At 43.7% G+C, this 14,190-nt stretch overlaps 1 protein-coding gene across 2 annotated transcripts in view; it reads left to right on the forward strand.

The window, feature by feature from the left end:
• LOC126547065 (beta-catenin-like protein 1) overlaps positions 1–14,190 on the forward strand; it is a 156,746-nt gene that overhangs the window by 7,496 nt on the left and 135,060 nt on the right. For both annotated transcript variants that reach the window (XM_055062722.1, XM_050194912.2), the window contains exons 5-6: positions 8,516–8,655; positions 10,574–10,671. In XM_055062722.1, the coding sequence (XP_054918697.1) occupies positions 8,516–8,655; positions 10,574–10,671 (238 nt within the window). The remainder of the gene's footprint in view (positions 1–8,515; positions 8,656–10,573; positions 10,672–14,190) is intronic.

Below are 14,190 nucleotides of genomic sequence, written 5' to 3' on the forward strand. Positions count from 1 at the left end.
CGCTTCTGTTAGTAACGGGTGTCCTGTGCAGTCAATGGCCGATTTTTCGGACATGCCCGATAATTCAAATGCCTTCACCGCACCAGCGCCCCGGCATCTTTCGCCAACCTTCGCCATCCGATTTTCTGGACTTTTTGCCATGACCGCAGGTCTGGAACGGCATTAATCGAAGCCACCACCTCCGCTATTTTGATTATCTCGCCACCTCGAGCAGGCGCTCTCGCACGCAGATCCGCTGGCCGCCGGAGCCACACCGCGGCGATGCAAGGACTAGCTGCTTCAACGTTCGCTGCCAAGAGTCTTGTTCTTCGGTATTGTGTTTTTCACTTCGACAATTCGCCGCTGTTAGCAATGGCATCAACTCTGCCTTTGTAATCCTTTCCAATGGCTTCGGAGCGCGGAAAGCAAAGTGCATTGCTTAATACCGGTTCCCGAAAGTCAGCTTTGCCCCAATGTAGCACTGTTACGCTGTGAAGCATACCAAAAGTTAGAATGAGCAGTTGTCACTGGACATGGTATGTTTCCTTTAATTATACACGTGTGCACCCGCTGTCTCCTATCACAATACGAGCACCGATATGCCTAATAAGTGTACTGGCAGGCCTTTGGGGCTATTTGAGACATGCCTGTGGTGATTTGAGCCCTTGGGGGCAGTAAAAGGCATGCATTCATTCTTTCGGACGTTTTCGCGGCCCCTAGGGAGTCCGAAAAATCGGACATCAACTATGTGTAAGTACGTGTGGATAAATCTTCTGGAACTTCCCACTCGTGGGTTAGCTCAGTGCACATGCACCACAGCAGGCAAGTCCTCCATTCATTTAGCTTCCTTTAATTCGAATTTCTTTTAATTCGAACAAATTTTCAGGCCCCTTCGAGTTTGAATTATTGAGATTCTACTGTACCATACTACTTCCACAGCATTGCAATGCTGATTCCATTTACACTATGCTGCATATGCTCTGTACATTAAAAGTGTTACAAGTGGCAGAAAATTGCTCTCCTCAAGCTGTGGCATACCCTCTCAGTTGCTGTTCCATGCTGCTATAGCTGTGTCTCACCTCCTTGGGAATATCATCCATTGACATGAGTGTTGTCTACTTTTGGTTGGTTTTAATGAGTGTGCTCCCGCATCTCTTTTCAATGCATTCATTCTTGTTGTGGGGGGCAATGCTGGCCTTAGATTGTACACACTTGTACAACCTGAACAGAGCGACAAGCGATGGTTGACTAGTGCACTTGAGGCACATAATAAGAGTACAGCCATAGAAAGCCACAACCTGGCAGATACATGCGAACACTGTCAGGGTTTGGCCTAATGTGCGCGAGACCAGCTAGCTAAAGTCTAAAAACAAAACAAGCGTGTCCCTACTAGAGCACTGCACAGGCCCACACCGAGCCAAAAACCCAACTCGGCCCATGGGCTAGGCACTGCGGACTTCTTTCAGGCCAGGCTTAAGTAGTATTTGAGCAGTCCAGCAGGCCGTGTGCTGGCCTTTATTTATGCATGATGGAACTTTAGCTCCACTTTGTGCAGCAAAAGCCCCTCCACACAAAGGAACATGCTGCAAGCTCATTCAAGAAAGTGATAAAAGGTGAAGCACAAATGAGACAATTGCAGTGACGCTGTTTGTTGGTGTGCTTTGTAATGTATGCACTATTGCGTTGATTTCCTCTTACGTGATGAAGGGGCGTGTAAGAAAACACTGATGCATTCTATCAGCTGCATCATCATCAGCCTATTTTTATGTCCACTGCAGGACGAAGGCCTCTCGCAGTGATCTCCTATTACCCCTGTCTTGCGCTAGCTGATTCCAACTTGCGCCTGCAAATTTCCTGATTTCATCACCACACCTAATTTTCTGCCAATGTCAACTGCACTTCGCTTTCCTTGGCACCCATTTTGTAACTCTAATGGTCCACCAGTTATCTGCCATACTCATTACATGGCCTGCCTAGCTCCCATTTTTTAAAGCGAAGCTTTCTTTGCCTCTTCCTTCGACTTTCCCACCACTGCTGCTGCTGCTGCCGCTGCCACCCGCTGCTGCCTGGCACACCACGTCGGGTGGGGGGTCAGAGCGTGTGTATACATAACGCCGTCGCCACCTGGCACACTGTGGTCAAGAGGTGGTTCGGAACTTGTGTATGCATGACAGGAGCACGGCAGAGAGGAAGGTCGACGCGAAAAAGAAACTTTTTTGGACCTTTCCATCACGTTGCATAGGCACAATACCCTCTGGATCTCCATCTACGTCGCCACATTAGCCTCTTGACAGCTGTAATTATCCGTGACCCTCTGCTAAAGCATAGCAGAAACTGCAGTGCATACTTTTCTGGTAACATGCAAGACCAGAGGGAAGCTAGATGGAATGGCAGATAGGAGGCGGAGAGCGAGCAGAGAATGGGTAGAAGTCGCAAAACAAGTGAATAACAGCCTTGCAACTCTTCGCTAGCTGTTCCCATGCGGGGGGGGGGGGGCGTAGATAAGAATAAGGTAACATGAGAAGGCAAGGAAACGCTACTTCTATAGACACGACAGCGGTTGCGGGCGAACTGGATATATTTAAGTTCAAGGTACGGTACAGTATCTTTCTGCCATTTCTGAAAAATAAACACCATACAAATTTATCCGACGGACAGCTTACACACGCTGTACACAAGCAGAGCCATGTTAAAGTGCACTGTGGAGCCTAGGCGACATTACGTAAATGGTCGCACGTCAAATCAACACTTTTGTGGCATTGCTCGAGGTTGCGGGTTTGATCCCGATCAGAGTGGCCGCATTTCAACTGGGGCAAAATAAAAAGGCTCGTGCATTTCGATTTAGGGACACATTAAATAGCACCACGGTATCAAAATTGATCCGGAGTCCGTCACTACGGCATGCCTCGTAACCCAATTATGGCTTTGGCACATACAGCTCCGTAATACAACTGAAAGTTTTATACTTTGGCCATGATGCATTGTGCCATGTGAGAAAATGCAACGCTCAACCCTCTTGTAGGTTAAGTATGGCATGCAAGAACACCTCAAACAAACGCCTCTCCCTCTGTGTTCTGTGCACTTCGCATACAAACAGAAGTGGTACACGCAAAGTAATGTTTAACATCAACTCACCACTCTCGTATTGGACTAAATGTTGAATAAACTAAACATTTGCCGTCAACATCCCCACTAATTATCGCCAATCAAAGCAAGCAGCTCAGAAAGTGTTGCCTACATCGAATCCCACAGTGCATAAGATCCGCATATTTTTCTTTTAATGTCAAATAAAATATCTGCTATCCCCATTTGCTCTCTGATCTACACCGTGCTCTTCCTGTATCTTAATGTTATGCCTAATGTTTTTTGTTACATTGCTCTTTGCTCCAGACCTCAAGTTGTTCTCGAGCTTCTTTGTTAACTTCCAAGTTTCTGCCCCATATGTTAGCACCGGTACAATGCAATTATTGTGCACTTTTCAACTACAGTGGTAAGCTCCCAGTCCGGATTTGGTAATGCCTATTGTATACACTCCAACCCATTTTTATTCTTCTGTAAGTTCCCTTGTCATGTTTTGGGTCCCCTATGAGTAATTCACCTAGGTAAACATACTTCTGCACAGACTCTAGAGGCTGACTGGTGATCATGAATTCTTGATCCTTTGCCAGGCTATTGAACATTACCTTTGTCTTCTGCATGTTAATCTTCTGCATTATTAACCCTACTTTTCCACTTTCTTGGTTAAGGTCCTCAATCATTTGTTGCACTTCATCCCCAGTGTTGCTGATCAGGACAATGTCATCTGCAAACTGAAGGTTGTTGAGACAGCAGAAGCTAGAAGCCTTCCCAATCTAATAGCTTAAGTGCTTCTTCTAAGCATGCAGTTAATAGTAGTGGAAAGGTTGTGCCTTCTTACTTGACCCCTTGATAGCTGATTTTCTATTTTTCTTGTGGAGAAGCAGGGTAGCTGCGCAATCTTTGTAGGTATTTCCAAAGTTATTCAGCTGCATGACATGCTGAAAACAAACTCCAGAAAGTGGAAAAAGTCAAAGCACGAACACTGAAATAGAAGACAATTGCTACAATAGTGTTTGTTAATTTGTTGTGGTTATGGGTATGCCATGAATGAAAGGTGTACCTGCCTTAAGCAGGAGTCCCTGTGCAATCTTCTGTTTTTGCACAGTTTTTGATCTAATGTGTCTAATTTCTATCTACATATCTTGTATCTATTTTACTTTTCTGCATATTTTATTGTATCCCATTGCTATATTAAAAGGCTTAAGCAAAATGAAAGTTGTAAAACTTTACTGCTTTAACTGTCGCTTTATTCCTATACAGTCTATGGGGCTGTTGGTAACTTTTTTAACATTTATTCTCACTTGGGCCTGCTTAGAGCAGCCTTCCACCGTGCCGACCCAGTTGGGTAATGTGCAGTTTATCAGTGGGCCCAGGCCTTAAAAAGTAGGCCTGTGCAATGCTCAAGTTCTTACTTCACGACGCACTCAAGGAGGTGCTGTGGCGGGTTCGTTAGCTCACTGGTAAGGCTTAGACACGACTGCAGCAGTGGTATCAACTAAGGAAGTGTCTTCCCCGATACGTACAAGGAGCAGGTCCAGCTATGGATTACGGCCCTAGGGTGGCAGTGGCGGACTATGGGTGAAGACTCTCAGGAAGTTCACTCAGTGACACGGTACTATAGTGAGCTAGATTTGCAACGCCTCACTCAGGAGGGCATGGAACCAGGTTAGTCCCCACGTTTGATAACCAGGAGCGCCGAAGGTAAATCTGTTGGGCAAAAGCACTCATGCACATTGAATACTACGGGTGAAATTCATTGACGCAGTGTACTGGGGTCATGAGACCAACTTGTACAACTTGTCCAAGGTCCATCAATTTATTATTCTTGGAACCATTGAGATTCCATTGCCTGCTGCATTTTTAACTAGCAAGTCAAAAGCGATGCAGTGGTTTGTGCCTTCTAAGTAGTTGTACAGTACCCAAAGGAATACTCTTCTAAAAAGAAAATAATCTATGTACTTGTGTCTTGCTGCTTTTTCTATTTTGGCTTTATTGCATTCATACTTTCTTTTTTCAGAAAGATCATAAGTTAGCATATTTTTTTTGCCATCACAAGTCTATTCCTACAATGGTGACAGGTTGCATGATGGCCTGGGCTGTAACATTCCATTCACTTGCATTGTGTAAATCTCAGTATGAAGTAAAAGAACGAGTTGAAGACCAACATCATTGTTGAGAACAAGACAACATTCTAATCAATGAGGCGTCCAACTTTTCACTTATTATTCGATGTCTCTCTCTTTTTCTTCGTTTCTTTAGTAAGCCATCTCTTTAAACAGGTGTGGAAACATAACACCCAAATTTGTAATTTAAATAAATCGTACTTTAAAGGGGCCCTGAACTACTTTTTATCCATGTGGAGAAAGGCATTACAAGTGAAAATAGGCTATTTAAGAAATACTTTGCCGCAAGAAGTACTTCATAGCATTCAGCAGAAACAGAGTTATTGGCTATCAAACACAGCCTCCACTGTGCTCCCATTCGTTCTTCAATGCCTTGCACTCCCAAAGTTGCGGCACAGTAGGGCGTGCCCACAACACTCTGCCTTCTAAATGCCATCGTGGTGTTCAGTTCAAATTCATTTTGAATGTTAACATAGACGCCACGACTTCCACCTTTGGTGCCTATGATGTGCAAAACATAAGCCAAACGCAGTTGTCCTCAACGAGCCGCAGTGTGCTTAGCCATCGGACTCGTGACAGCACTCTGCAGCGGCCGCGGTATCCACACCATATAGCCGACCGAGGCTTGATGTCAGCTATCGGCCGATAGCAGCCGTCTAAGGGAATGACAAAATAAAGCGTCTGATGACAAACTAAAGCGTCCAGAAGAGAGTGAGGACAGGGCCTTCTGTTGACAAGAAAGCGTTTGAGAGAAAGGTGACTTTGCGATCCGCTTGCGAGCTTCACACACTGCGTATGATAGCAAAACTTTGCTGAGGTGTTCACAGCAGCATATGCTACCTGTGAACTATGTTATTTCACCAAGCCTGAAGGGTGGTTCAGGGCCCCTTTAAAATACTGTTCGTATAAACATTCAAGTTGGTTTAGGTTAATTTTATACAGGCCACACCACTTATTTAGGCCTGTTGTGCGAAGGTTATTCAATTGTCAGTCCAATGTCACCTGGTCATGGTCATTGGTTTAAGGAGTACTGACATGACATTGCCTTTGTCATCTTTCTTTTTTCTTTAAATGTTAGTTCGAACTATCCTAACCATAGTGCTGGTACATGTCAGAAAGCCTTGAATAATTTCCTGTAATACTCATTGCTATGAACCACTTTCGATTTTGGTACGCAGGAGGTGGATGCATTATGACGTTATGACACATTGGCTCTCCCCAACCCTCTGATTCTTGTGGCTATCACACAAGTGCAGCCAGAATAAATGTGCACAACAGTCGTTTATTTTTTGGTGAACAATGCCATCATACTTAGTGTTACTCCCTCATGATGTCAGCAAATTTTGCTCTGTGCATGATGTCATAGCATAGTAATGTCAATTGCGCCAGGTCTGGCATTTCAAGACAACTTTAGTATCAAAATATTTTATAGTGTTCCTTCAACTTTCATTCCTGTTAAGTGTTGTCCTTTGACATGCAAGAAGCATGTACTAGTAGAGTTTCTATAACATTTAAAATATGTGTCAGTACACCTTGAACCATTCAAGGATAGTAAAAAAAAAATTAATTATGAAACTTGTAAAAAAGGCGGATTTTTATTTTTTTTTGCATGCAAATGAGTCTTATAGTCACATAGAGCAAGAGCACGTGAAAAATGTTTGTCCGGGAAGTAAATTTTACTTTAAAAGAAAAACATTCTGTATGCTGTAACAAAAGTAGGCTTCACTGCACACAAGTTAATGTATGCTCTCGATTCTGATGATATAAAGCAAGACCACAAAAAAAAAATTGTCAGAAAGGTGAAGTTTAATAACAAAACTTTTTTTTTTTTTTACACTAACGAAGGTGGGCTTCACCGCACACAAATGAGTATATGCCCCAATTTCACTCTTCAACTGCTCCTTTCACGACCTGATGTTGTTTACCATAAGCACTAAACAAAGCCAGCCATTTGGAAGAAGCACAGAGCAGCACAAGAGCTCAAATTGTCTTCAGGCCTGCACAAAGAGCAATAACAAAAAAAAGTACACGACCAACTGGTCTTGTCATTCGTCTTTTTGGCAAGTTTTCGCTTGACAAGTTGAGCTCGTCTTCCATCTTTAAAGGGCTAAATCACCCCCACAGCCCAACTTAGCATGGCTACGAAATATTGTGCCTTGAAGCATGCTTCATAGTGACACTTGCAGCAAGGTACCATGCTGACCTGCCATGGTGGCCTAATAGCTACGGCGTTGTGCTCCATGGGATCAAATCCCAGCCACGGCAGCCACATTTTGATGGAGGCAAAATGCAAAAGTGCCTATGTACCGTGCATTAGGTGCACATTAAAAAACCGCAGGTAGTCAAAATTAATCAGGAGCCCCACTACAGTGTGCCTCATCATCAGATCATGGTTTTGGTACCTAAAACACCAAAATTAAATTTTATGAGGCATCATGCTGTTAGGTGCCTCCTGCAAACTTCCTCATACCTGACAGAATGAGTTCCGTGTGCACTTGTGGAGCATCTGATCATGGAGAGGCCAGCGAAAACGTGCAATATGCACCAGCCTGTGTTACGTAATTCCATAAGATGTCACAAATTTTATTACAGTGTGGTTTGATCATGAGAACTGTGCAGCTATATAAGAAAGGCACATTTATTAGACTTACTTGTTACCAGCTCATGAAGTCTTGTGCCTGTATAAGTAAAAGTTGATAAGATTTCGCAGGCCAGAAGAAAGGGTTCTGATTTACCGAAAAGTTGCATCATCAAATGGGTGAAGAAAACAATTGTCTATGCTATTAACATGTTTTTGTTAAAGCAAAGCTTTCTTGGCAAAACCCCCTGGACTTATGGAGTTGCACAACGGGACAACAAACACAAACTAAATATTCTCATTGCAACAAACACACACCTTCAAGCGCATAATTTTTTTAATAAAGCGAATAGCTTTCTTTGGCTTTTTTTCCCGTTTTCGTTGTCAAAGGAGTATGTGGCCTCTTCTGTCAATGACCAGCTCTTTGAGGTATGTTCTTGCATGAGAGCTTTGTGGGGTCCAAAGGCTTGGATGTTGTGGTCAGTGGCGGTGCTTTGTTGCATTTCTCTGCCACCTGGCTGATGATTTACAAGGCACTTTCATCGCTGATGTACCCTGCAAGTCTTTTGTTGAGATGTTTTGTTTTGACGGCTTGCCCCAGCTTCACCTAGACCGATCCCCGCAGTGTGTGGGATTTGCATTATTCTTTAGCAAAGATATCATTTACCCTTTCTTCTCGGTTATCTTTATGCTCAATTTCCTTGCTATGGATCTACTTGGACACTGTTGATACAATGCCTTTGTGCTTTCTTCGCAGGTTCATGGATTCTGAGGTGGAACTTAATGACATCCTGCAAGAGATGCACATTGTAGCCACCCAGCCAGAGCTCTATCCAATCTTGGTTGAACTGAATTCTGTCCAGAGCATCTTGGGTCTTTTGGCCCATGAGAATACTGGTATAATTGGCATTTATATGAGCTTATTAGTGATTGTTACATGCACTTTAGCCATGTAGATTGAGTGCTGTCAGTTTTGCTAATTTTGTAAGGTTCTGAGCCTCCAGCAGCTGGTAGCGTGCTAAAAGATGTGCAAGTAATAATGAATTAGCTAAGTAAATTCAAGCAAACTAGCCTTGTACCCATTGGGTGAAAAGAAGAAAAAGAAGGTCTCCTAGCCCTGCATTGTCACGCATACGGCTGTGCACCCGTGTTCAAGCACACAGTGGTCATCTTCAGGCAAAGAGATGATCGCACCTGCATCATTGCCAAAGCAGCCAGCATAGCGTGTGAAAGCGACTCTTTCAGAAGCAAGCCATCAGTTGCTCTATTGCAAAGGGATTTTGCATTCCTTGAATATGCCAGTATGTGCTGAGGAGGATTGTGATACCCTATTCATTCTTTTCATTAATCAGTTTGTCGTTACTAGTTCTGATGAATTTTTGCTCCTGATCTCACAATTTTTCTGTTGGTCATTATATAAACCACCATTTAAAGTTATAAATTTCAATTGGCAGTTAGTACTTGTCCTCTTCCTTCTGGCCTGTTTCACACAGCCCTACTTACTGGTATTGCATTACTGTATGGTGACCATTCGCCGTAGCTGCCGGTGCCAAATACTTGGTGGTTCAACCATGGGTCCACAAGTTTAGATGACAAGAGCGGCAACAGCGCATTGACTTTCTGGAAGTACCTTTTCCACAGGGAAAAACTTGCAGTAAAAAAAAAAACAGGCATGTAGAAAATGAGCATGCATGTGTCTCATCTAAGGTGGAATTCATGGTTCATGGCTGAAAGTCCAAACAGCAATGAGACGAAAATAGAGCACACAAGACAAAGCCCAATGCTGGCTCTTTCTTTTTCCTGTTTCATGTTGCACTCTCTGTTATTTACATATTAAAACTAACCCAGTTTTATGCCTTATTTCGGAAACCTTGTGCTATAAGCAACCAGTACTGACCAGAAGAATTTTTGTGTACATCTATCAATAACACTAAAGGGACCAAAGCAAAACTTTTGATATGTCGCTCGCCATTTGTGACCTTTACATTTTCTGCACTAATACATGCGAGGTAGTGCCTTCTACTGCGAAGGAGCAAGAGCGAAAGAGAGAAGGAAGAAGTACTCACACAGTATCTAATTTAGTCCAGGACCATGATGCATATTCAAATGAGGCTGGAAACACCATGTTCAAACCCAACTGGAAGTAAATAACACTTTGTCACTGAACAAATAGCAGCCTGAACTGACAAAAATGAGATGACAAGGCAACACACGCATGCATGTCACTGAACAGTGTTATGCTAAAGGAGGCTGGGCTTAACCATGGCCCTGTGGAATACAAGTTGAGGGGAGATATCATGGCTTAAGATGAGTGTCACTTTTCTTACTATCATAAAGCTTCATGAGGAAGCATTCTATGGGATATGCTTATGTCTAAATGATTTAAGGTATGACTAAAATTGTTTCAGGGACCCTTTAACAGGTTGAGATGAAAAGAAACTTTTATTTAGCCATAGAGCTCTCTGTCCGGATTGTCAGTGATTTGGTCAGAGTGCACACAACTGTAGGAAACTACCATTGGACTTTGCTCATTGTTTGACCTTGGCCCTGCTTGCAGGGCACGCTGCGATGTGAACGGTTCAGGTTGATGATCTTTAGCTCCTTTCCAGACAGCACAAGACATGGGATGTTGCAGGTCCCATGTCTTCTGCCATCTTGCAGGTTGTGTGGGATGGCACCACAACTTTAATGCTCATTCTTGGGCTATACAACTACTAGCTGTAAATAGCATTTTCATGTCGTCAAATGAAATCATATAACTAGTGTTCCACTGCAGCAGTTTGTTAAATTAAGCAGGGTGAAATTGCATTTGCAGACATTTCCATAGCAGTCGTGGACCTTCTACAAGAATTGACTGATGTGGACTCACTACATGAAAGCCAAGAGGGTGCAGATATGCTAATTGATGCATTGGTAAGCTCTGAACCTTTTTTCACTCTGAATTAATGATCTTTTGAAACCATGAGTTTAATTGAAGCAAAGTGTGGCATTCAGCTTGGCTCTAAAGGTATAGTAGCACATTGAGCAAGCTTTGCATACGTGAGAAAAGTCACGGCATTTCCCTGTCTGAAGGCTGCAAAAAGTTATTCTACAAGCGCAAATCAGAAAGTCTTTGCCCCTATTTTTTATTAGCCAAAATAAGGTACACACAGGTAATTACAAATATACGTACGTACATACTACATATTCTACGTACCTTACACTATTTTTCTACATAGTTCCCAGACCGGTTCAGACATTTGTTGCATTGCAGCATTAAATTTGAGGTGCCCCTGTGGTAGAATTTGTCTGGCTGACTGTGGAACCACCGTCTTACTGCTGTCTTGGCTTTATTGTTGCACGGGGATCGCTGTCTTGCCAGGAACTTCTTCAGCGGGCTGAGAACGTGAAAATCACAAGGGGCGAGGTCTGGACTGTATGGTGGGTGGTCCAGATTCTCCCCGTGAAATGACCGGAGCTTGTTGGCGGTTCTGATTGCCACATGTTGCCTCGCATTGTCGTGGAGGATAACCGCCATCTTCAACAACTGACAGCAGCGCTGTGCTGCAGAGCTACCAGCAGATAAGGCCGGGCCAGTCCAAGAAAGATCCACCACTGGGAATAGATATATTGACTTCGTATGTACAGCCATAATTTGGCAAAAAAAAAAAAATAAGGGCAAAGAGACTGATTTACCTTCGTAATTGAGGCATGGTAGCTGTAGAGGCTTGAATGATACTTGGCTGATGAGGGTCACAAGTTTTTCCCAGATGGTGAGCTTTCCTGGAGAACAAGCAAGCACCAGGCTTGGTTGAGTTGGCACCAGCTCATTCTCCAATTTTTACCAGTGCTCGGGCAAAGGCCATGCTTCCTACGTATGAGACTTTCAGACAAAAAGCTGTTGTCTCAACGTATTAAGGGCAAAGCCCCCAACGTGGCTGAGTCTTTCAACAAGATTTGGTTGCTCTGCTCCAAAACTGGATTTGCCATCTCCACCCACTGTTGTGGAGATGGCCACTTTTAAAGCCCCTTCATCATGTCTACTGCCATTTTTTTTTAAGTAATGCTAGCCTTTGACAAGCCGCTGCTGCTTAGTTCCAGTTCTCCCGCAATTGGATGGAAGTTTCGGCACTACTACTTTTCGTTATAGTCTTCCACATTGTTTCTGGACTTGCTGAGAACACACGAGCAACCAGTATCCTTACTCATCCACGTTTCCTAAGTGGCATCACAGCATGACAGAATTTCATAGAGGAAAAATCACAATCACTCTTCAGCTTACGTGCGTACTGCCAGCGGTATGGTCGCGGAGAAAGCATCACAGCCATAGGCACTGCGGAAAGGATGGCAGAAACATCAGGGCGTCACTTCCGCTTCCATAAGTCAGAGATGAGGTGGAAAATTTGAGGTGAATGGGTTAGCGCTTCTTAACCTAGGTGACGGATGAGAGCAGTATTGAGGGGCTTTAGCCACTTCTGTAGCCGTAGTGAGGTTCACCAAAGGCTTTTAGAAAGTTCTACGGGAGCTGGACATCCTTTCAGCTTGGTAGCTAATCACTTTGAGCAAAATAAAAAAAAAATTTGAAAGACGGACAGCTGAAGCTAAATCTCATCATCACATTGCAGCAAAGAAAGTCTGCCTGGAGGAGAAAGCTTACAAAGGTTCTGAGGGTATCACCTACCCAGCAGAAAAAAGTTTTACACTTTTGAAAAAGCTGATCTGCATTCTGACCAACTTTCATGTAAATTAATCATCTGTGATAGTAATAGGCATGTTTAGAAACTTTCAACTTCGTTTATTCTTTTCCTGTCTTTTTAATGCAAGGCTGTCCTCACTGCTTGTGCACAAAAATTCTGATGACTGAATCTCAGCCAAATTTTGCATGGCTGAGATTGAACAAAGATCTATAGAATGCAGGTATTTAGGTCTTATTGTAAATTTGGTCATGTGCAGTTTAGGAAACTGCTCATCAGTGTTCTCAATAATGATAGGCAAGAGTAAATATTCTTTTCTTTAATTAAACTAAAAGAAAGTAATGTTTGAGCTTGCTTGCAATTAATTGTTTATAAGCAGCAGTGTAGGCTATTTTATAACACACTCTCCGGCCTAGTATGAAGCCCAAACATTGCACAAGAGACCATATTTTTCTCACATCCAGGGTGTATAGAAAAATAAGCTCATATTGAGAAATACAGTGGAATCTCGGTGATACAAATCTCAAGGGGCGGCGAAAATATTCATATCACCCGAAAATTCGTATCACCAAAAAACGAGAATAGTCGCAGTTTCGCCTGAAATGCGAAGCACCGGTTGCGATAGCAAATTAGTAGATAGCTATACGAAGTGAGTATAGTACAGTGCAGACCACTTATAACGTAACCGCTTTTAGCGCGGGACCGGTTATAGCGTGGGTTTTTTGACCGCCGATATATCTCCTATAGAACTCAATGTATAGGTGGACCGTTTATTGCATAGGCGCGCGAAGCAGAATACCGGTTATAGCGCGGTTCTTAGCACACACGACCATGCAATCGGTGCACAGAGCACAGCCTTGTCTTGGAGGCGTTGAGCACGGCCCGCATGTCCACACGGTTGCCGGGCGCGCAAACGCGGAGAAGGGGGAGCGTGAGCGCGCACGGAGAGACCAGCGGCGAAAAGTGACACAAAAAAAGGAGAAAAATGGGAGACTTTAGAGGAAAGAGGGTGAGTGTTTTCGTCACTATAGCAGCGTCCAATCAGGGTGTGCAGGGTAGAAGCGATAGCAACAACAGCGCACTCCTTCTTTTTTTTTTTTTTTTTTTTAGTCTCTTTGTTGCATTTGGTGTGTGCACATCATGATCTCGTCGTGTCGTAGTTGTCCTCTGTGCACGTGTCTTGTCCGGCTTTTGTCACCATGGCGTCGGCGGCGTCTTCAAGCAGTGTGAGAAAGAAAGAGGCATGCCTTATCGCTGGAGACGAAGGAATGCGTTGTAAGGGACATAGAAAGTGGGCTGAAGAAGGCGTCCGTGGCAGCCAAATACGGCGTTTCTGACACACCCATGTCGACCGTATACAAGAACAAGGACAAATTGTGACAGCAACTGCAGCAAGATTCGTCTTCCCTGTCACGGTAGAGAATACGTACGTCGAAGTACGAAGACGTGGACGCAGCGCTCTTCAGGTGGTTCCGTGAAGTTAGGGCTCAGAGCATACCAGTGAGTGGCCCCATGGTCCGACAAAAAGCCAGGTCCCTCTGGTTCATGGTTTTTTTCGGCTGTCGGGGTTTCGGGTTTTTTTTTTTTTTTTCTTTTTTTTCTTGCCATTGCATCAGCTGTAAAGTGGTGTGCGATGAAAGCGGTGGTGTCAACGACGAGTCCATCGAAGTCTGGCTTCGCTTAACTTTGGAAACCATGCTGTCCACATATACGAACAGAGACTTATACAGTGCCGATGAAGCTGGCATATATTATAACC

Source organism: Dermacentor andersoni, chromosome 1 (genome assembly GCF_023375885.2).
Source record: "Dermacentor andersoni chromosome 1, qqDerAnde1_hic_scaffold, whole genome shotgun sequence".
Taxonomy (NCBI): domain Eukaryota; kingdom Metazoa; phylum Arthropoda; class Arachnida; order Ixodida; family Ixodidae; genus Dermacentor; species Dermacentor andersoni.